General features: G+C 48.8%; 2 protein-coding genes across 4 annotated transcripts in view; one reads left to right on the forward strand and one right to left on the reverse strand.

The window, feature by feature from the left end:
- The window catches only part of LOC144129941 (uncharacterized), a 41,128-nt gene extending 26,741 nt beyond the window's left edge, over positions 1 to 14,387 (reverse strand). Inside the window, exon 1 of the mRNA XM_077663997.1 lies at positions 14,288 to 14,387. Coding sequence (XP_077520123.1) covers positions 14,288 to 14,387 — 100 coding nt within the window. The remainder of the gene's footprint in view (positions 1 to 14,287) is intronic.
- The window catches only part of LOC144128923 (scavenger receptor class B member 1-like), an 81,783-nt gene that overhangs the window by 39,607 nt on the left and 21,118 nt on the right, over positions 1 to 21,058 (forward strand). For 2 of the 3 annotated variants that reach the window (XM_077662727.1, XM_077662726.1), the window contains exons 2-5: positions 14,648 to 14,765; positions 15,330 to 15,424; positions 18,435 to 18,601; positions 19,882 to 20,023. In XM_077662727.1, the coding sequence (XP_077518853.1) occupies positions 14,747 to 14,765; positions 15,330 to 15,424; positions 18,435 to 18,601; positions 19,882 to 20,023 (423 nt within the window). In that variant the 5' untranslated portion in view covers positions 14,648 to 14,746. Of the gene's footprint in view, positions 1 to 2,791; positions 3,182 to 14,647; positions 14,766 to 15,329; positions 15,425 to 18,434; positions 18,602 to 19,881; positions 20,024 to 21,058 lie in introns of those variants that run through there. The other variant, XM_077662725.1, reaches the window with a different exon arrangement.

A 21,058-nucleotide genomic window follows, 5' to 3' on the forward strand; every position in this document is an offset into this window, starting at 1 on the left:
ACAAACAAGAAAACGCGCACCCGAAATTTAGGTTCAATACTCCTTTAAAGGAGGCAGCCCGCAGATGTCGGAGTCCGAGTTTAAGGAGTAGAGTTTGAGCTGTACCTTCTTTATCCCGGGCTTCACAAGAGGTCTTTGGATGACCGTATACGGCACTAGACTGCGGTGGTTGTTCTAAGACGGTCACTATTAAAACGCGCGTTTTAGAAGTGACTCGCAGGAACCGGTTACATGCATCCTCATTAAACCCGTCTGTGGCTCAGTTGGTAGCCTATGCATGTATGCAATGATGACATCAACTGCACGCGCGCCGGGAGTGAAATCTCTTACGGAATGTGTTTACCCTCGCCAAAGGTGCAAACGTACTGAAACCAGACGGTGACGTTTCGGGACCCAAGCGCGTTTCTGTCGAACCCTCAACTGAGCGTGAAATGCAGGTAACTACGTCGCACATACGTCGACTCAGAGCGCGGGAAATCGTAAACAAGATGTCACACGTTCTAGTAGGTTTGTGCTGCCCATTTCACCACTGGCTGTGCTGGGATGGCTAGTCCAACGACTGCGGCATCCGAAACCGGCCAGAGAGCGCAGCCGACGATGTGGCCGCTGCCGGCGAGTACACGAGAGCATAGCGCATGGTGCCCGTTATCTAGGTGGTGTTGACTGAGAGGCTGCCGACGGTGCTATCTTTCTCTGAGCTTCCAGAAATTGAATACCGCGACCTCATCGCCTTATCGGCCCGCAATGGTCGACCTGCCTTGTGGGCAGCCGTCGCCGCTAAGCCAACGTATATGCAGCCGGTCTTCGTGCGCTGTGCACGAGGCCGAGAGAGACGGGTCGTAAAAAAAAAAATGCTCGTAAATTTAGATGGACGAATGGCGTGGCGGCGCGAGAGGTGCCTGTATATGCTTCCGCGGGATGGAGTAGTAACCCTTTCGATCCCTCCTTGTATGTCGCCCAACTTTCCCCCTTTCTCTGTTTTGTCCCTTGAAGACAATGACTGTAGTATCAAATGAACATTCTCCCTTAGATAAAATAAGTGAGTTGGTGAGGTTCCCTGACTTGCAACACTGATCTACACGAGGGACCAGGCCGGATAGAGATAGGAAGGGCAAAGCCCGGGAGTCAATGCCCGGTTGGTCCTTAAGGGTAACGGAGTGGATTCCAAGAGAAGGCAAGCGTAGCTGGAGGTGGCAGAAAGTTAGGTGGGCGGATGAGATTAAGAAGTTTGCGGGAATACGGTGGCCGCAGTAGGCAAAGGACATGGCTAATTGGAGGGACATGGGAGAGGCATTTGGCCTGCAGTGGGCGTAGTCAGGATGGTGATGATGGTGATGATGATGATACCCGGTTGGCTAGAGGCTAAGCCTGCACGTGGTGAGGAAAATAAAAGAAGTGAAAGAGAGAAGGAAAGGGGGTTCGCTGTGCAAACGAAACACGTCCATAGGAATTGGTTATTTTCGGTAAACTCGAAGAAATGCACAGGACGAGACTTTTTGCCCCCACTCCTATCTGTTTCAATCGCGCGCCATTCTCCTTGCGTTTGTACATCGCGGCATATGTGCTGCGTCGATGATAATCAATCGATTACTTCGTGCACTGCCTGCGCTGGCCCAGCACCTTCCGACAAGGATGGAGGCCCGAGAAGAAAGGAAGTGTTTTTGAGACAGAGAAGCTGCAGTGACTACACCGCCAAGGAAGGGTGTGTTACAGTCGCCACGAACCGTCAGTTCGCTTTTCTTTGTGGCCTCTCCTCGATTACGATCCGCATTAAGACGTGCCTGTTATTATCGGACCGGCGGCTTTATTAAATAAAACGCCCTAGAAGTACTGCACGTCATTTATAGTCCCTGCTCACCCTCTTCCTCTGCAGTCTCGCTCGGATAGTTCACAGAAAGTGCGCATAATGATTGGTACGCTCAACATTCACCAAAGCCAGCAGTGGAGCTCCATGACCGTGACCGAAAATCTGACGCACATCCGAGACATCGAAGCGCAGGCAGTTATGTCGCAAGACGTTGCTTCGCACGCTCGCAGACGGCGCGAATGGCGTGGCAGACGCCGAGCTTTGCAAGATCACTGCCCTTCCGGCGAACGACAAAGAGCGATGGGCACAGAGGACAAGACAAACTTCTTGTATCGTGGCACTCGATGCAGCCGCGGTCTCGCGCTCGGTCGGACCGCCGTGGTGGTGGTGTCAGTGACACTGTTAACCCCGCGCCCCCCCCCCCCCCCCCCCTCTCTCTCTCTCTATGGAGTCCTTCGACGCGTCGCGAGAAATGCTTCGAGAAAAGCAAACCTCCGGAGAGATGACACGTGATACTCCTCCGCTTCGTAGTGTACCCACACGACCAGGCCGCTCGCATTGGAACGCACACGAGCATTGTGGATGGAAGAGGGGGGCGGGAATGACTGCGAGGCAGAGAGCGAGCATCAAAACCGTCGCGCTCAAGAAGGCTGCAGGGAGGAGAAAGAGAAATGATCGCGCATTGCTGCGGTTCAAAGCAGCCCCACCTAGACTGTTAAAAGTCAAATACGTCTGAGCGAAAAATAAAAGGGTGAGGAGGAGGGGGATAAGAGGCAGCAAATGTGCCGTCACAGCGCTGGCCACTGATCGGCATCGAACGCGTACAGCAACAGCGGCGGCGGCGGCGGACTCGAACAGGCGACGGAAGTGTCGCGTTACAGCGCTTTCCGCCACGCTAGCTTCACCACGCCATGTGGGCGAGGAGGCGTAGCCGCAGCCGCAGATGAGCTCAAGGGCCCCTCCCTCCCCTCTTCGTCTTGACAGCGGACCGCGCTGTTTCGTCTCCCCGCGAGCTCCGGAGAAAACAGAAGGCTCGGGAAGCGCCCGCTGGCCGCCGACCATCTACGAGCACCCGCGCTCTCCACTGGCGCCTGTGGTGCAGTGGCCAGGACACGGGGTCCCTCGGACAGGAACAGCCCCTGCCTGCCTGCCTGGCGTGTTTGAGGCCGTATCCCGAGAGAGAGGGAAGAAGACTGTGACAAGAGAAAAGCGGTGCCCTTCCTTTTCGGAGAGCTAGCCCGCAGTCCGGACGACCCGCACGAGAACCCCGGATTTCTTTTTTCGGGCTGAGGGAGGAGGGGCCTGCTCTGTACGCCGTCAACCGTTGGGACGCGCCCGTAGCTGGCAGTCTCGCTCGGAAAGCGCGACAGAAAGGTGAGCTGCTTGTATCGGCCCTTACGTTCACTTCGACGCGATGACAAGGCGCTGTTGTGTTGGTGTCGATGAAACGGGACGGAAGGCCTTTTTTTTGTTTTTGTCGTGTTGGTTCGGGAGTATGGCGTTCGTCCAATGGCCGTCTGAAGATCCGTGCATAGCGAAGGTATTGCGCGGTGCCGTACCTGCGGCACGGCATTGCGTAGACATAGCGCCCGGTGTTTTGTAAGCACGGCGGGTGTGTCGACGGAAACGCCTTTCCTTTTTGTTTTTCCTCGGGCGAGAACGAATTTATTGAACCTAAGCTGTCCAAGAGCGAACGCGTAAATCGAATCTGCGGATACGGATATTTTCTTTCTTTGCGCACTATTATTTACAGTATGCGGCTTGGTGCCTCGAGCCCTCTTCATGATTTATTATCCGCAGAAACGAGACAGGCAAACTGCGCTATGCGGTTCAGTATGCTGGCGGGGCGCGATTGCAGATAACGCCTCTTGTTTTGAAGCAAACTGCAAACCAGCTGAGTTGGTGTTAACATTTCGCGATAACGAATTCACCGTTATCTGTCGCAGAGGCCTTCCACTTCTTCATGCGCCTGCATGCAGCACAATTAACGATAATTAACTGCGCGTTTTTTGTGTATGCGCGCAAAAAACTTGCCGCTTCTTTTATTCGGTTCGACGAGTCTTGTACTACATAAAAATTACGATACCCACTTGCCTTCGTAGTTTTTTTCAATCACGCAAAAAAGAAAATGTAATGGCATGAAAAGGCAATGATCACTTTCTTAAAGTGGTTCTTTATTCTTAAGATGCATGTGAACATGTAAGAAAAGAAACTTTCCAACTGTAGTATCTTCTCTTGGTTCTAAGCACCTGCGAGAACATGCATTGCAAGCCCACTTCCGCTCTTAATTGTTCTGAGTGCCTTAGTACATAGTAGCGTTTGGGCACAAGGTATAGGAGTGGCAGAATGCGACAACACTCCACTTGTCCCAAGGCCGAACGGCGCGCAGATAAAAGCGGGCAAAAATGGCCGCCTCGTGCCAAGGAGAATGGCGACTTCGAGTTGCAATCGCCAATCAACGTCTTCAGCAATGAAGTGAGCGGAGTTACATGGAAATCGGGCCCTAAAATTCAACTGCGCATGCCTAGTACGAAGGGCAATATCCCCGATAGCTACGCTTACTCACTGCGCTGTCAAATACACATATAATAAACAGCCCATTCAGTTCAATTTCAGGACCCTGAAACGTCATGTTTTAAAACCTTTTCCTTTTTTTTTGCCGAGTGTGCTTTTTTTTTCAACCACTACATGCTTCTCCCTCGTCAGACAGGCCCTTGACTACTATGCCCGAAGACAGTAAGCAGCAGATTATGCTTTTACTTGAAGATCTACAAAGAAAGAGAAAAAATTCAGGGGGCGGCACTTTGTTCACCTAAAATGCGATCAGGCGAAAGCCTTTAGCGCGACGTTGCTGCTTGTGAAACTGATGTGTGGTTATGATGTTAATTAAGTACAGAATCGTTTGTGAATCTTAAATACTGAGGACACTGGAGGGCATTTGGGAGGCATCCGTCTGATTCGACGCCTTTCCGCAAACACTCTCCAGCGTCCTAGACAAGAACTACATATGCGTTGGCAGGAAGTAGCGTAGTCGTTAGCACGCTGGGCTGCGGACCGGAAGGATGGCGGCTCGAATCCCACCGCGCACAAAGATTTTTTCCTTATCGAGTCGAAGAGCGTAACTGACGGACGGATGGTATGACGTCACTTCCGTTGTCATGACTTCCGGTTGGCGATGTAACGGACGGACAGGACCTCGACCGGGAGTATGAGCCAGTAAAGGCTTTCACGTAAAAAAAAGGTCTATGCGTACCTATTCTTAACCATTGAGCTGCATTGGATTATAAACGTTCCTGAACCGTCCTCATGATCTGCACGGCATTCGTGCGTGAGCATGCCGTTACCGTTGCTGCTGGGCGTAAGTGAATGCTTCGGATCAAACACCGTCGATCGCTCCCATAGATGAGCGCGCTCAGGCCGTCATAGTTCTTGCAACCTCCAGCATAATCTCGTTTCTCTGCGCCATTTTTGATAAAACTACTTGGAGCAGGTCGTATACGAACCCATGACAACTGTGTAATGGAAGTAGCATAACGCGTCTTTGTCTAAGTGACGCTCATGTAATGAGCACACAAGAAACGGCACATATTATGATTATGATCATCGTACTCAATTATCAAGCGTTTTCGGTCTCTTCTTTCGTTGCTTTCTTCCATTCGTTTAGTGCGATAGCGCTTCAAGTGGATGTAACAGGCAAAGGCGGGGCACTCCATTGCTTCTAGTGGACTTTCCCCGCATTTAGCCATTGTGTGTTTGTCTGTTGGTTTGTTTGCTTTTAGTTCGTAGACTTGCCATGTGTCATTAACAGGGGCTGCCGATAAGCTGAAGTAGGTCATGGAGGTTGTTATCTTCCAGAAACCTGAGCAGGCTACTGCTCTTAGCGTTGTCGGTTAGCCACAAAGGAAAGTTGTTCCTCCCTTGTAGCCGCAACCGCAGGCTGCTCACCTGTCCATCGGGATGCAGGCAACCTGACAAGCATAACATATAACACACTTCCCACCATGGCAGGCGACAGTTCAATTAATGATTTGCCGCGAGAGGTCGTTCGCGAAGAGCAACTTGGGTCGCACAATTGCCTCACCGCGGTGGCAGCACATGCCATCGGAGCGCAGTGGCGTGTCGCGTAACCACTGTACCACTGCGCCTTCCCAGGAGTTTATTAATGTAAAGTAGAAAATGATAAATTCCGTATATATGGGCATTCACCCGTTCTCCCTATTCGAAACACTTACATCCACGAACAATGAATCCGAACACCGGAACCGAAGTGAAAACGGAGGTGCTATAGCGCATTTAATTCCAATTTTGCCTAACTACGCAGATCGACCGTCATTGCTTTGTGTGTGTGTGTGTGTGTGTGTGTGTGTGTGTGTGTGTGTGTGTGTGTGTGTGTGTGTGTGTGTGTGTGTGTGTGTGTGTGTGTGTGTGTGCGCGTGCGTGTGTGCGTGCGCGTGCGCGTGCGTGCGTGCGTGCGTGCGTGCGTGCGTGTGTGTGTGTGTGTGCGCGCGCGCGCGCGCGTGTGTGTGTGTGTGCGTGCGTGTGTGTGCGTGCGTGTGTGCGTGCGTGCGTGTGTGTGCGTGTGCGCGTGTGCGCGTGTGCGTGCGTGTGCGTGTGCGTGCATGTGCGCGTGTGTGTGTGCGCGCGCGCGCGTGTGTGTGTGTGTGTCCGGCAAACGTCGAGCGCAACACGATCGTTTCCTATGACCCGCGCTTGGCATTTGTCCGAGCACTGCAGGTGTGTGCGTCGAAGGCATGCGTATGGTGTAACTTTAGCAGTCTCTGGGCAGCAGACCATGACAATGTCTCCTGCGCCAATTTCGGCATCCTATAACATTTAATATAACCTCACTCCTGGGGCCAGTAAAGCTCGACTACTGAGACAGTAAAGCGTATACGCCTACTGCGGGACAGTCTTCTCCCATATGCATGCCTCGAATTAACCCTGTCCTTTGCCAGCTGCGGCCACCCTATCCCCGCAAACTTTATAATCTCATCCGCCTACCTAGCTTTCTGCCGGCCCCTGCTAGGCTGCCCTGGACATGCGCTGGGTGTGCCCTGCCAGTGCCCATTTCTCGTCTTGATTTCGAGGACGTCCAGTGGAATTTGTTCCCAGACCCACTTCCTTTCTCTTACCGTTGCACCACACATTTTCCTTTGCATATCTCACTGCGTTGTCCTTAAACTTCAACCCTTTTCTGTTAGCCTCCCCGTTTCGGTCCCGCACGTTAGCACTGCCAGGATTTAGCTCAAATCGGAGGCCAAAATTGATCCAATTAGCGGAACTGTTGGCCAGAGTAACGGTTCGCTCGACGATCGTTAAGCTCATTTTTTGCCGGGTAGCGTTGCATGTGTCGAAACTGGCATGCAATCACGAACCGAATAAATTGAGCTCACCGCGGACGTATGCTGGACAGGTGCCAGGTTTGAAAGGCGGCTTTTCCCCGGACTCTCCTCACTTACTGCTTGCGAGAAGGGCACGCCGGATTTAGCGGGCATTCCTGCAATGTGAACGAAGTCTGCTTCAATGAAATGAATGAACAAGAACTTAATGTGTAGATAAAAAGATGTTTTAGTTTCGTTGGTAGCCTGTGGTTAGGAAAGTGGTCAAAGGCTTTAGAAAAATCCGGGAATATGGCATCCACCAGGTTCCCGACGTCAATACAGGATAGCAAGTCATTAGTAAATGCCGCTAACTGCCCATCGCATGAATATCCGTTGCGAAAGCCGTGCTGGTATTTGAAGATTTGCTATGCTTTTCTAGGTATGTTACGATTTGCGAATGGATGATGTGCTCCAGTAGTTTGCAGACGGTACTAGTTAATGAAATGGGTCGGTATTTAAGAGGAGATGTGCGATCGCCAGCTTTAAAAATTGGTATGACCTTGGCTGTGCGTCAATCATTAGGAATCCGTCCGGATGACAATGACAATTGGTTATGTGGGTGAGGGAACAAACGCGTGTTAATGACATCTTAATCGTAATGAAGACGAAGAAATGGGCTTGGGCAGGGCATGTAATGCGGAGGCAGAATAACCGCTGGTCCTTAAGCGTAACAGACTGGATACCAGGAGAAGGCAAGCGTAAAATGGCGAGAATTGGGCCTAATATGTAGTTCACATGATGGTCCAACGCGGTTAACTTTTTACGAAATGAGACAACAACACCACCAACACAGAGGGTAGCAGAGGGTAGCCTATTTCAACGTCAGATTGCTGTCATAAGGTGCGACTTATATGAATGTGACATAATCTATTGCCCACGGTCTCGTTTTAATTGGTCCCTACACGGCACAGCGAGTCGCCTGAGCTTGAAAAACATTATTCGCAGGTATACCTTGACAGCTAATAATACAGATGATAGATGTGCGCTAACCATTAGACAAACCACGTGCATGAGAGAAGCACAAGAACTGGCGCAACACTAACTACTATTTTATTCTTCTCAAACCAACGCATATATATACCTTTAGCCACACCTGCGCAAGCGAACAAAAAAAAAAACTCAAGTCACATGAGATTACTGGCAACGACGCGAGCAGGAAACTTCAACTCGGCTGAGTAAAGGGGTATGAAGGTATCGCTGATGCATCCTTCAGCTTTTTTCCTGATATGAAATGCTTCGAGAGCCAGTCGCGCGTGTTCATTTCTGCGCCTGCCCAGAATCGCCGTCCCTTCGAATTGTGGTGCAGAATGGCTGCAGTCAATAATGTGCGACACAAGATGTGCACCTTTGTCAATTTTATTCCTCACATTTAGCGCATGCTCTCTGAGTCGCTCATTTATGCAGCGCCCTGTTTGCCCGATGTAGGTCTTTCCACACGAGAGTGGGAAAGCATGCACTACTCAGGTGGTGCAAGGGACGAATGTCGTCGCATGCCTGATTTGGCAACCTTCCATCACCGCACGTGCGAGAGCACAGCTTGGAGAGCTTGTTGGGCGCAGAAAACGCCAGAGGGACTCCATGCCTGCAGCCACTCTCTTGAGTTGGTGGGAGACCTTATGTACGTAAGGCATCACCGCTGGCCTGTACGTTTTATATTCGGCCTCCCTCTTTTCTGGCGCTCTGGTTTTTTGCTTCCGGATGAGGGCCTCAGCCACAACTGTCAAAAGCGACGCAGGGTAGCCTGCTGCCAAAAGCCGGCGCACCTGATTGTCAAAACTTGCTTGCAATTTATGCAAACACGATTTTCGGGGGGCCGATTCCATACACGAAGATGATATGCTCCTTTTCACGATCTTTGACTGAGCAGACTTATACCCCTGTCACACGGACACTGTAAAGGTACTTTGAACTAATGCTCCATTACTCTAAGGACGAACGCGCGCTGCCACATGGACGCGCCAAAGGACACCTAGCTCAAAGGAGCTTCGGAACAAGGCAGCTCGAATTCGTCGTTTGAGGCTTCAAGGGAGTACTCTCTCTCCCAGCGAGTTAACAGCATAAATAAATTGAGAAAAGAAACGTTCAATTTTAATTTCACAAATTCACTTCTTAAGATTAGTGGTGTTTTAAAATATAAGATCATTTGTTTTGTGGCAGTCTCACCACGCCATACTAACGTTCCAGATATACGAGCGAGTTGGGCTCAGTGTGGCCAGCACTGTGATGTTATGCTCTGTACTTGGAAAATCATGTCATTATTGCAGTTGAAATTGCGTTGCTTTAACATAATACGGTTACAAAACTAATTTACTAAAAAAATGTGACATTTCTGTATTTACATGTGCAGTGAGGTTTGCAATTTTAATAACGCTTTTCGCCGATGAGGGCGCTAAAAACTTCTTGCGAAGGTCGTTCCGCGACCGTGTAGCACGGACGAACTCCCTTGAAGTAGTGCTCCTTTGGGAGCATAAAGGAGCATTAGTTCAAAGTGCCTTTAGAGTGCCCGTGTGACAGGGGTATTAAAAGGCAAGGGTTTCTTCTTTGCTCGTGGGTATTATTCCCAGCATACATGGCGTTCACAGACCTCAAGCTGGAGGTCCAAAAACTGCAAAACAATCCTGTGGGGTAGTTCATGCGTAAGAACAAGACCTTGTCCGTGTTGCTTAAAATCACGTAAAACTTCATTAATCGTATCCTGGTAGGAAGAGTCAGTCTTTAAAACCACTAAAAAGTCAAAGTACCTAAACTCCTTAAAATCTTCCCTGCTTTGAAAACGTGGTCTAAAGAACGGTCAGTACAAGCTAAAAATATATCGCAGAGAACAGGAGCAACACACGAACCAATACAAATGTCATTCCGCTGCAGAAATGGCTCGTCATTAAAAATAATGAAAGTGACCTTAAGGTAGTATTCCAGAGGATTTAAAAAATTGCCCACGGAAAGACAGGCAGCATTCTGGAACGCAGTTACATCGTTTTCTTCAATGCATCATTTTACCGTACTCAAAAGTTCACGCTGTGGCACTGAATAGAACAAATATTCGACATATACTTAAAAAACATAACCAATATTTTCATTGTCCTGCAAAAACAGCACATCATCGGATTTATTGGATCATCTGTATTATCATGCACCAACTAGGCCCAACAGAAGTGTTATTGAAGTTACCTTGACAGCTAGGTTGTGTAATCGCCGCATGTTTTTCCAGGAATTGAATATACGACAGCGTGCCCTATTCCGATTGTTTTTACTTCTTTTTTTCGCGTCCACCTAGTGTCTGTACGATGCTACAAATGCTCGCATTGCGCAAATGAGTTCAACTCTCAGCTAGGTTGATAAGCGCAATTAAACCAGCCTGCCTAACGACCAATTGGTTTGGTTGCATTCAAGGTTATACGTCTTGGCGCTCCTGCTCAGTCGAAATCACTCAGAATGGGTGCAGTCACAATCACGGTAATTAATACGGATGTCAGCGCGTTTACGACGAACACTTAGAATTAACAGTTATGGATCTTTATGGCGCAAGGGCATCTATGGCGAAAGAGCGCCATGGCACAAGGTATTTTTCGACTTCTCTATGTCGGATCAAAGACCCATTTCCCAAGCATTTCACCCTAAACTAGCCGAGCACCAGATCAGGGGAAAGCTTGCACCCATTGTGTTGCCGGTGGGTACCCAGCGACACTGTGCACTGTTCTAATCTCTACGATCACTGATAGTCTTTTTTAACTCTTCCCTAGAAGGTGTCTGAAATTCTTTCCATTTTATCCGCTTATGGTTTTTAAAAATGAGAAAAAAGTCGTGTTCTGTTTCCTCCAAAGGAAGTTACTTTCGGCATTAACATGGATTCGCAATCAAAGTTGTCGTCCTTGCTATAAATGTGCATAGAGTGATGACGGTAGCGACGTACTAAAGTGTTGTCTGCTAGTGTATGCGTAATCTAGAGTGGGAAGAACGCAGCGGCACGCGTCCAATTTTTCTGCTCGTTGTTCCATGTCTGGAGCTCGGATATCCAATGAAGTCACGCCGCGGAGCTTCTCCCCCTCTCTTTCCCGCCTCGATCACCTGGCTCTCGTCGTGACGTCACGGGAGTTCCAGGGCTCTTTAGCAATCTAAAAGGCGTTCGCGATGACGCAACATGGAGTGCACATGCTCGAGTACGCGCAACTGCGTGTCACGCTTCTGGCTGATTGTCAGTCGACTAACTAGGTGGCGCTGCGAGTGGAATGCTGGGTTTGAAAGGTCTTGACAGCGTGCGGACAGGGCAGAGCACTTTAAAGGAGCTCGAGTGAGTACGATGCATCGAAGTCTGGTCTTCGCTATCGTGAGCTAGTTTACGGAAATTGCGTGTTTCAGAACTCGGGTGGCTATAACGACGCGATTTGCTGCAGTCTTTAAGTGAGCGATTTATCCGAGGTCGCAGTTTCGTGCGTGTTTTGTTGGTGCCATAATAGCCAAACGGCTGTTTCTAAAGTGTGTCGGTAAAATCGGCGCTGTTAGGCGATTTTTATTTTCACACGGCGAAAGACGTAAGTAAAAATTCAGGGGGGGGGGCACTTTGTTGACCTTAAGTGCGGGGAGGGAAAGCCTTTAGCGCGGTGTTGCTGCTTGTGTCACTGGTGTGTGGTTAAGGTGTTGATTAAGTACACAATTATTTGTGAATCCTAAATGCTGGAGACACCGGAGGGCGTGTGGGAGGCATCCGTCTGATTCGACGCCTTTCCGCAAACACTCTCCAGCGTCCTAGACAAGGAGAACTACATACGCGTTGGCAGGAAGTAGCGTAGTCGTTAGCACGCTGGGCTGCGGACCGGAAGGATTGTGGTTCGCGTCCCATCGAGCACAAAGAGATTTTTTTTTCTTATCGAGTCGCTGGCGAGCGTGACATCGGACGGACAGGCTCGTGGCCGCGAGTATGAGCCATTAAAGGCTTTCGCCTTAAAAGCGCGGTTCTCTTCGGTCGCAGACACCTGTCTGACTTCTTCCGTGCGCGAAGGAGAGGAGCCGGTCGGTTTGCGATATTGCCTCAAGGCGAAATCTTCCTCACGGCACGTTGATCGCCGCTTGCAAGTGAACGCGAAAGTGCACTTATTCTATAGTCCGTGGCATCGTGCGTTGGGGAAATGCGCCTTCTCGAGCGAAGCTGGGTTTTGCCTATAACTGGTTGTTCGAAAGAGTGAATTCTTATGGAGCGCTAGTGGGGCTGCTGTTGTTGCACAAGGGGAAATTCAGCTGAGTATTTGACACGTATTTGACCAGTTGTTGCCAGCGAACATATATTTGAATCACTTGCCTAACACCATGCGCACGTGTGCTGCAGAAACAAAACTGCTTAAATTCTATACTTGTCTGCGCTTTTTGCAGTTCCTGAAAGGGGTATGGATAAGCTAGTTGCATTGGGAATATATGTTGCTGTGGGGGCTTTCCTTTTTATTTCATTTCTATTTCAGCCTTTTTATTTGCGCGAGCTATTAACGAAACATCTTTGTATCATGTCAGCAAAACTACGTTTCCTAGGTGAAGGGATGCAAGAAGCCCACAGTGCAAAGATTGTCGTGTCCTGTTTTGCGCTCTGACTGCCGTAAATACTGTACTTTCCGGTATGTAATCCACGTACCCGGTATATAGTCCGCTGGGCTCAATTCTTGCAGGACTTTTTCCTTAACTAGATAATAATAATAATAATAATAATAATAATAATAATAATAATAATAATAATAATAATAATAATAATAATAATAATAATAATAATAATAATTGGTTTTTGAGGGAAAGGAAATAGCGCAGTATCTGTCTCATATATCGTTGGACACCTGAACCGCCCCGTAAGGGAAGGAATAAAGGAGGGAGTGAAAGAAGAAAGGAATAAGTGCCTTAGTGGAGGTCTCCGGAATAATTTCGACCACCTGGGGATCTTTAACGTGCACTGACATCGCACAGCACACGGGCGCCTTGCCGTTTTTCCTCCATAAAAACGCAGCCGCCCGCACCGGGTACAGTCCCAGCCGTAAGATTGTTTCGGCGATCAAACTCTTGTCACTCCTTGCCAAGCAATAGTTAGGAAGTCCATTATACAACATAAGTTATGGCATACGCCGGTGGTACGCTTACGTATGAACCCACGAAATATACCTTCTCTGCAGAACGCGTAAGAATATTTCAAACGCTAAAGCATGCTCCGTAAGATTTTGGCCACGCCGGTACCTCTCCTGTTTCATTAAAATCTCTCTCCTCCTCCTCCTCCTCGATCATATTCAAATGAATGTGCTCGCAGGTCACAAGTATATCACGAAGTTTTGGAGAGGGCTGAGTGGGGCTGGTTGGTTCATGTCGAACAGTACGACGAAACCACGCAACAGAACAAATGATGGGCACTTCATTCCATATTCTGCGATTTTAAAAGAAAATATTGAATGTAGTATTGAATAGTAGACACAGTCTGAAAAGCGCTAAATTCAACTTTTACACATATGTATAGTCCGTGGACTGTATATCAGATATTACGGAATTTGCGTGGGCGGGTGGAGTCTCTCAGCTGCAGTGTCATTTTTCATTTGCGGGGCCTTCTTCCGTCGCATAAATTCGCTTTAGTTTCGGCGAATTTCAGGGCCGCGTATGATTTGATTGCATCATAAAGGCTGTTTAGATTAAATGCTTTAAGTGATTTCGCGTCACCTTTAACTGACTTCTTTCCACTTTCGGGTGGCAAAATAACCGTTGCCCTTGAGCCTCATCTTTTATATTATAATTGGGATTATACCCGAGACAAGGCAGTTGTGCGGGCGAGACTCAATTTTCTTATTCATTCAAATGCCCTGACGCGTAAGGAATTTATGTGTGGCCAGAGGGCGCTAGCTTGGGAGACGGTTTTTTTTTTCTGCTTTTTCTGAAGCCACAATGGGCGGAGTTCCAGCGTCTGTGGTTTCCGCAATTAAGATTTTCATCCCCCGGGCGTTCGATAACAGGGCGTCATGTTTCGCAGGCAGTGGGCGCGCTTCAACGTGGCGTTCCGTGTTTCTTCACATCTTACGCGGTTCTCCATATTTGGCATGACGTGGCGCCACTTGTGACTCTAGTCGAGCTAAAAGCAATGTAGTACGTTCTCTGATGGTCCGCAGCTGCTCGCGGTAGAGCTCGGCAAATCGGCCCCATTTTGGCGCAAGTTTCCTTTCCTTTCCCTGCTTCACTTCCTGACGCATGATACATGACGCACATTGATCAGTATCAGAAGCCACGAGAACGCGTCTGGGTAGCCAGGTCGAGAAAATGAGAAAATAAAACTTGTGATTAGGTTCACTTCTCGGGTGTGAATCTTGTTAGACCGGTTTAGTGCGGACGTTCCAACTTTTTTTGCAGTTTCTTCTACTGCAGTGCATTTAAATGTTTCTGGACTTACGCAAATATAATTTCAGCCACTTGTCGCTGCTACCTCATTTTTTGTTTCTCTCTGTGTTTGCAGAATGAGGATGGCGTCCCTGTGCAGGACACAATGAAAGTCGGAGCGTGCAGCCGTCTTCTGGAGTGTGGACCATAGATAACACCTGAAACGAGGCTAGCGATGTGGAGCAAGAAAACAGGTACGTTTATCGCTGAATACTCGAAAATTGGACCTACAAAAGCACGACGTTCAGACCACCTTGCCGGTTTTTGTGCACGTATGTGTGGGTGTCCTCACAATCCGCGCAGCTCCGAATTTTATTCACAGTTCGAAGTGCTGTTGCAGTGTGTTCCCCCCTTTTTTTTGCACCTATCCTACAATTTCTCACGCAGACTGGCAGCTTTGTGTTTCATATCAGCAGACATTATAGCTTTCAGTGCGTCATGTGCACTGATGTGCTTTTAGCGAGTGTACGGCAGGCTTCTCAACGACACGTCGCAACACATGACATTTCGTTCCTGAGGAAGTGTGAGGCAACACCCGTGACCATATCGTTTTGTGTTTTTTTTTAATGTTGGATTAAACTAATAAAAGCTTTTAAACTATTTCATGCTTGAAAGACAGTCTCTTAGTGAAGCTTGCTATTATAAGGTGTGATAATACGAGGAGTCTTAAAAGACGCTGATGCCAGGCGCACATGCGGAACAATGTCATTGGAACGAGTGGCCTGCTAAGCGGACTAGGAGTCTCCCATCTGACGCAGGGACATGCTGCGGCGCGTTCTCGCTCATCGTGGCCGCCCTGGCGATATTCGTGCTGCTCGAGTTTGACGACTTCTACAGGGACCTGCTGAACAAGGTCAGGCACAGCTCCTTCGCAGTCTCTTCGACGCGCGCAGCAACGAGTCCAGCTTTTCCATGATACATCCCGCGCTGCCTTATTAACACTTGCGCGATATTCTCGTGCGTCATGCTCGTTCAAGCCATCTTACTACGTTACTATGCCGGCGTAACCGTTAAGGATCAATAACGGTCTTCGAAGGACACATGAACAATGCTTTGTGAGCCGCCGCGGCGGCTCAGTGGTTATGGCGCTCGGCTGCTGACCCGAAACACGCGTGTTCGATCCCGGCCGTGGCGGCTGCATTTCGATGTGTACTGTGCGATGTCAGTGCACTTTAAAGAATCCCAGGTGGTCGAACTTATCGGGAGCCCTCCACTGCGGTGTCCTTGAGTCGCTTTGGACGTGAAACCCCATAAAACCAACCGATCAATGCATTGTGCACTTTCTTCCCGCCTTCCTCCCCTCCCCCACCCGCGCCTCTCTCCTGCTCGCAAGCAGCCTGAATGCGGTATTGTAGGACTAATACAGAACTCCAACAATTGTGCGGTTTTACCGGCACGCGTGACTGCGTCTGCTAAGTGTCTCTACGTGTTCTCACGATGTGTGCTCGAGGGACAGCATCGGGAGTGCGGCGTTCGAGAGGGCATGCGAGACAGCTGGAACTATATCGCGCTCCTGGCGTTACGTGAAGGATTTACGGCCGTGAAATCGCCTTTCCTTCTTCTCTTTCGCATCACGCCGCTTTTTGTCAATGTGCTTATTTTTTTTTTATTAAACGGACAAGCGTGAAGAAATAGAGACGCGGGATATAGGAGGAAATTAGGAATGCAAGCCATGGAGTTTCGCTCAGAAAGCTGCAAAGTTTCTTAATGTAACTGTTCTTCATTGTTCACCTTTTCGTTGTCACCTTTCCTGTACTCAATTGATTTCACAGGTCCCTGTGCTATAAGCGATGTGACGCGCGGGTCAGACTTATCCAAAATGCGCGCTTAGTTGCTGTGTGAAAAAAAAAAAAAAACTGCGGCTGTCAGAAATTATCGCATAACCGCGCGTAAGCCGGGTGTACTTTGGTCATCATCATCATCATCATCATCATCATCATCATCATCATCATCATCATCATCAGCCTTACTACACCCACTGCAGGGCAAAGGCCTCTCCCATGTCTCTCCAATTAACCCTATCATTTGCCAGCTGCAGCATCCACCCTTTGCCTGCAAACTTCTTAATCTCATCCGCCCACCTAACCTTCTGCCGCCCTTTGCTACGCTTACTTTCTCTTGGAATCCACTCCGTTACCCTTAAGGACCAGCGGTTATCTTGCCTTCGCATTACATGCCCTGCCCAAGCCCATTTCTTTCTCTTGATTTCGACTAGGATGTCATTAATCTGTGTTTGTTCCCTCACCCACTCAGACCGCTTCCGGTCTCTTAACGTTACACCTATCATTTTTCTTTCCATAGCTCGCTGAGTTGTCCAAATAGCTTCAGCCAGCCTTTTTTCATGACTATCTACTACTTCTCTATTGAGACTTTATTCCTGAACGAAATAACTAAATATGAGCTTATTAGTATTCACTGATTAACTTTGGAGAAAGGTAAAAATATTGCAGACTATCCCACGCGACTTTCAGTATTCCCTGTTGGTCTCACAGGGCTAGCTAGGACACACTACCTTTGTTAAAAGGTTGGCAACCTTTAACTGGGCCGTCGACTCCCAGCCACAGCGAGTGTGCATTTGCATGCCCGAACGTCCTGGAGGTTTGCAGCGCGGGCGTTGCATGTTCTGGATTTTTGCAACAAAAATAGCAGATTGCGACTCCGAGCAGAATCCGAAGCAGAAGAGAAGTGTAAACGTGCTATCGCTTTCGTATGGAGTGACATACCGATACCTTTCCGGTATGCCACGACAAGCAAGCGAATTCCAAGATGCATGTTGCGTAGCTAAGCAAATAGTTTGCTGTTTACGTCAAAATCCTAGTTCATATGCCGTGCAGATTTCTGGGGTGCCTGAAAGACGAGTTAAACGCAAATATCGCGGCCACGGACAGCCTAAACTTCTTGCAGAAAACTAGACATGCGGTGGATTCTTCTAAAGTGATTTAGACGAATATGAAAAAAAAAAACTGCAACACTCTTTAGTATAAACCGAGATATATACTCCAGCACTATGCAGTTTTGCTGAAAGCTTTGCACATTACGGATACGGTTTATTACTGTTTCGGCTTCAAAACATGGGAGGTGAACGAAAAAGCTGCTCAGCAGCAGCTTGACAAGATCCCACTCCCCTTATTTACACAGGCAACAGTACATCATGCAATATACATATGTATACAGATCACACAAACAAAAAAAAACATGTTTTGGTGTTTACGAATACCCGCCGCGGTGGCTCAGTGGTTAGGGCGCTCGACTACTGATCCGGAGTTCCCGGGTTCGAACCCGACCGCGGCGGCTGCGTCTTTATGGAGGAAAAACGCTAAGGCGCCCGTGTGCTGTGCGATGTCAGTGCACGTTAAAGATCCCCATGTGGTCGAAATTATTCCGGAGCCCTCCACTACGGCACCTCTTTCTTCCTTGCTTCTTTCACTCCCTCCTTTATCCCTTCCCTTACGGCGCGGTTCAGGTGTCCAACGATATGTGAGACAGATACTGCGCCATTTCCTTTCCCCAAAAACCAATTATGTTTACGAACATTAAGCTCGTTTCAAGATATTGTTCCTGTCGTGACAGAAAATCTATCCGCCGGTGCTACTGCTCTACGCTCGTAATGACTGCAGTCTTATGCAGGCATCTCCCGTCATGAAAATAGTAGCCGTTTTTTTTCATGCACCAAATCTTACAAGAGCCGTGCTTCGTCTTCGCGCTGGGCTCATCTGGGGCTTTGCGTTATATGAGGCTCCCTGTGAAGTAGAACTTAGTACTGACGATGCCTTCTTTTTTGTGCTGTGGCATAGAACAAGGCGCATATTTTCACTGTGCCGCACTGTTCCCCTTTTGCCCATGCCCACATGCTCCTTCCGCAGCAAGTGAGCATAACCGAGGGCTCCACAGCGTTCCACATGTGGAAGGATGTGGGATCCTGCTACGACATGTCCGTCAACATGTACTTCTTCAACATCACCAACGCCGAGGAGGCCAATAGAGGAAGAGCCAAGCCGCGGGTGCGGCAAATGGGACCCTACGCTTACCGGTGAGTGCAATACAAAGCCAGTGCGTATACGCCTACCCGTGAGTGAATGCTTACGCTTACGAGAAGTGTCCGACGACTTTCCAGTCGTGCTAAAACGACGCTAGCTCCAGCTGCTGTGAAGCTCTTACGCGCACAGCAGGGAAAACAAAATCACAACAAAATCTCAATGAATGTTTCAAGGTATGGCCAAGGCGGCGGCATTTCGGTGGAGGAAAAATGCTACAGAAACCTGTGTACTGTGCGATGTCAGTGCATATTTAAAGATCCCCAAGTGGTCGAAATTACCCAAAGACCTCCACTGCGGCGTCGTTAAAGACGAGGGACGGTAAACCTAAAAAAAACAATCAAAGCGTTCATTTGCAGAGGTTAATTAAGCCACTCCTTTTGTTTTTTTTTAATACGGTGCCAACAAGTCCAGGATAGTAATAATAATAATAATTGGTTTTTGGTGGAAAGGAAATGGCGAAGTATCTGTCTCATATATCGTTGGACACCTAAGATTACAAATCTCAAGCATTTGCGTGTACTACTTCGAAGCTCGAAAACTAAAACAGTCCAAATTTGATGAATTCATTCGATTAGAGCACCCAGAGTGGACTAAGTCGACATCCTTCATTTCACTAAGTAGGTTTGATTTAGGTTTATGGGGTTGTAACGTCCCCAAGCGACTCAGGCTATGAGGGACGCTGTAGTGAAGGTCTCCGGAAATTTCGATCACCTGGGGTTCCTTAACGTGCACTGACATCGCACAGCACACGGGCTTCTAGAATTTCGCCTCCATCGACATCCGACCGCCGCGGCCGGAATCGAACCCGCGTCTATCGGGTCAGCAGCCGAGCGCCATAACCACTGAGCCACCGCGGCGACTTGTGTATTTCACTAATTATAGATTGCCTATGATTACTGCTGCTTGCCGAAGAAATTGCTGCTACTGCTTTGTGGGGTACATTGTTGAATTGTATTCAGCATTTGACAAGGTCCTGACAGAAACAGAGCATTGGTTTTGTTGTGCTATTTTAGCCGCTCTTGTTTTTCCAACAGACCGTGCGTACTGAGATTGGGGCAAGTGCAAATGATGTTTTTCTGACACCCACTTCTTATCAAGCTTGTTCACTCTTTTTGCCTTGTACACAAGGGCGGTTGCGTGAATGGCGTGTGCCTCACCCTCAACTGAAATCGAGCTTCCGTGTTGTAAAGATACATAAACACATTCGCGAGCTGCAGCGTGTACGCGAGGATCGTAATTAATGACGATACCTTGTTACCGCGTCTCTTGGCAGGATGGTGTGGGTGAAGGACAACATTACCTTCAACGACAACGGAACAGTGTCCTTCCTGGAGAAGATCACATTTCATTTCGACGCGGAGAATTCCGAGGGCTCGGAGGACGACCTTGTGACGACTGTCAACGTGCCCTACGTCGTAAGCGGTCTCGCTATTCTCGCATGTCGTGTAGCATGTTGACGTAGGGTGTGGCTGCTGCTGCTTCTATTTTTGGTAATGGCGAATCCGGATTACGTGGTCGTATTCGGGGGCACGGTGAGTAACGGAATGTGCGGCTAGTTTCGGTATAGGTCACGAGAACATGCAGGAAGACTCCAGATAATAATAATAATTGTTTTTTTTTTTGGGATAGGAAATGGCACAGTATCTGTCTCGCATCTCGGCGGACACCTGAACCGCGCCGCAAGGGAAGGGATGAAGGAGGGACTGAAAGAAGACAGGAAGAAAGAGGTGCCGTAGTGGAGGGCGCCGGAATAATTTCTACCACCTGGGGATCTTTAACGTGCACTGACATCGCACAGCACACGGGTGCCTTTTGCGTTTCGCCTTCATCGAAACGCTGCCGCCGCGGTCGTGTTCGAACCCAGGTACTCCGGCTCAGTAGCCCAGATCCTTAAGCACTGAGCCACCGGATGATTTATGACTTTCCTCTTCCTGTCAACATGGTAAGCGCGCCACCAGTCTGTCACTGCGTATCAACGCTAAGACAAGCTCTAGGAAGAAGCTAACACCGTGCCAGCGGCTAGTGTTTCTTTATATGCTACCAGCAGCCTAAAGGAACGTTATCTGTTATCAGGGCGGCCACCTAATCTTCTTCGGCCGGTCTGGGCTTGCTACTGCAGCAGCTAAAAACACTACGTTGTCGGTTGCAGCAGAGTGGTGGTTCGGCGTCAGGCCAGCCTGGTTGCATTGGTTCCATTCCAACGCGGCGAGGGTTTTTTCCCCCGGTATATATATACGAATACATTTCTGCCCTTTTAGTTAAGGCGTCTTCCTCGGTCGTCAGTTTGGGCGTTTCTCTGGGCAATAATTTTGCCGCGGTTTCGTGAACTGCGTTCGGCCATGCCCCGCCGCGGTGGCTCAGTGGTTAGGGCGCTCGACTACTGATCCGGAGTTCCCGGGTTCGAACCCGACCGCGGCGGCCGCGTTTTTATGGAGGAAAAACGCTAAGGC

Source organism: Amblyomma americanum, chromosome 4 (genome assembly GCF_052857255.1).
Source record: "Amblyomma americanum isolate KBUSLIRL-KWMA chromosome 4, ASM5285725v1, whole genome shotgun sequence".
NCBI lineage: Eukaryota > Metazoa > Arthropoda > Arachnida > Ixodida > Ixodidae > Amblyomma > Amblyomma americanum.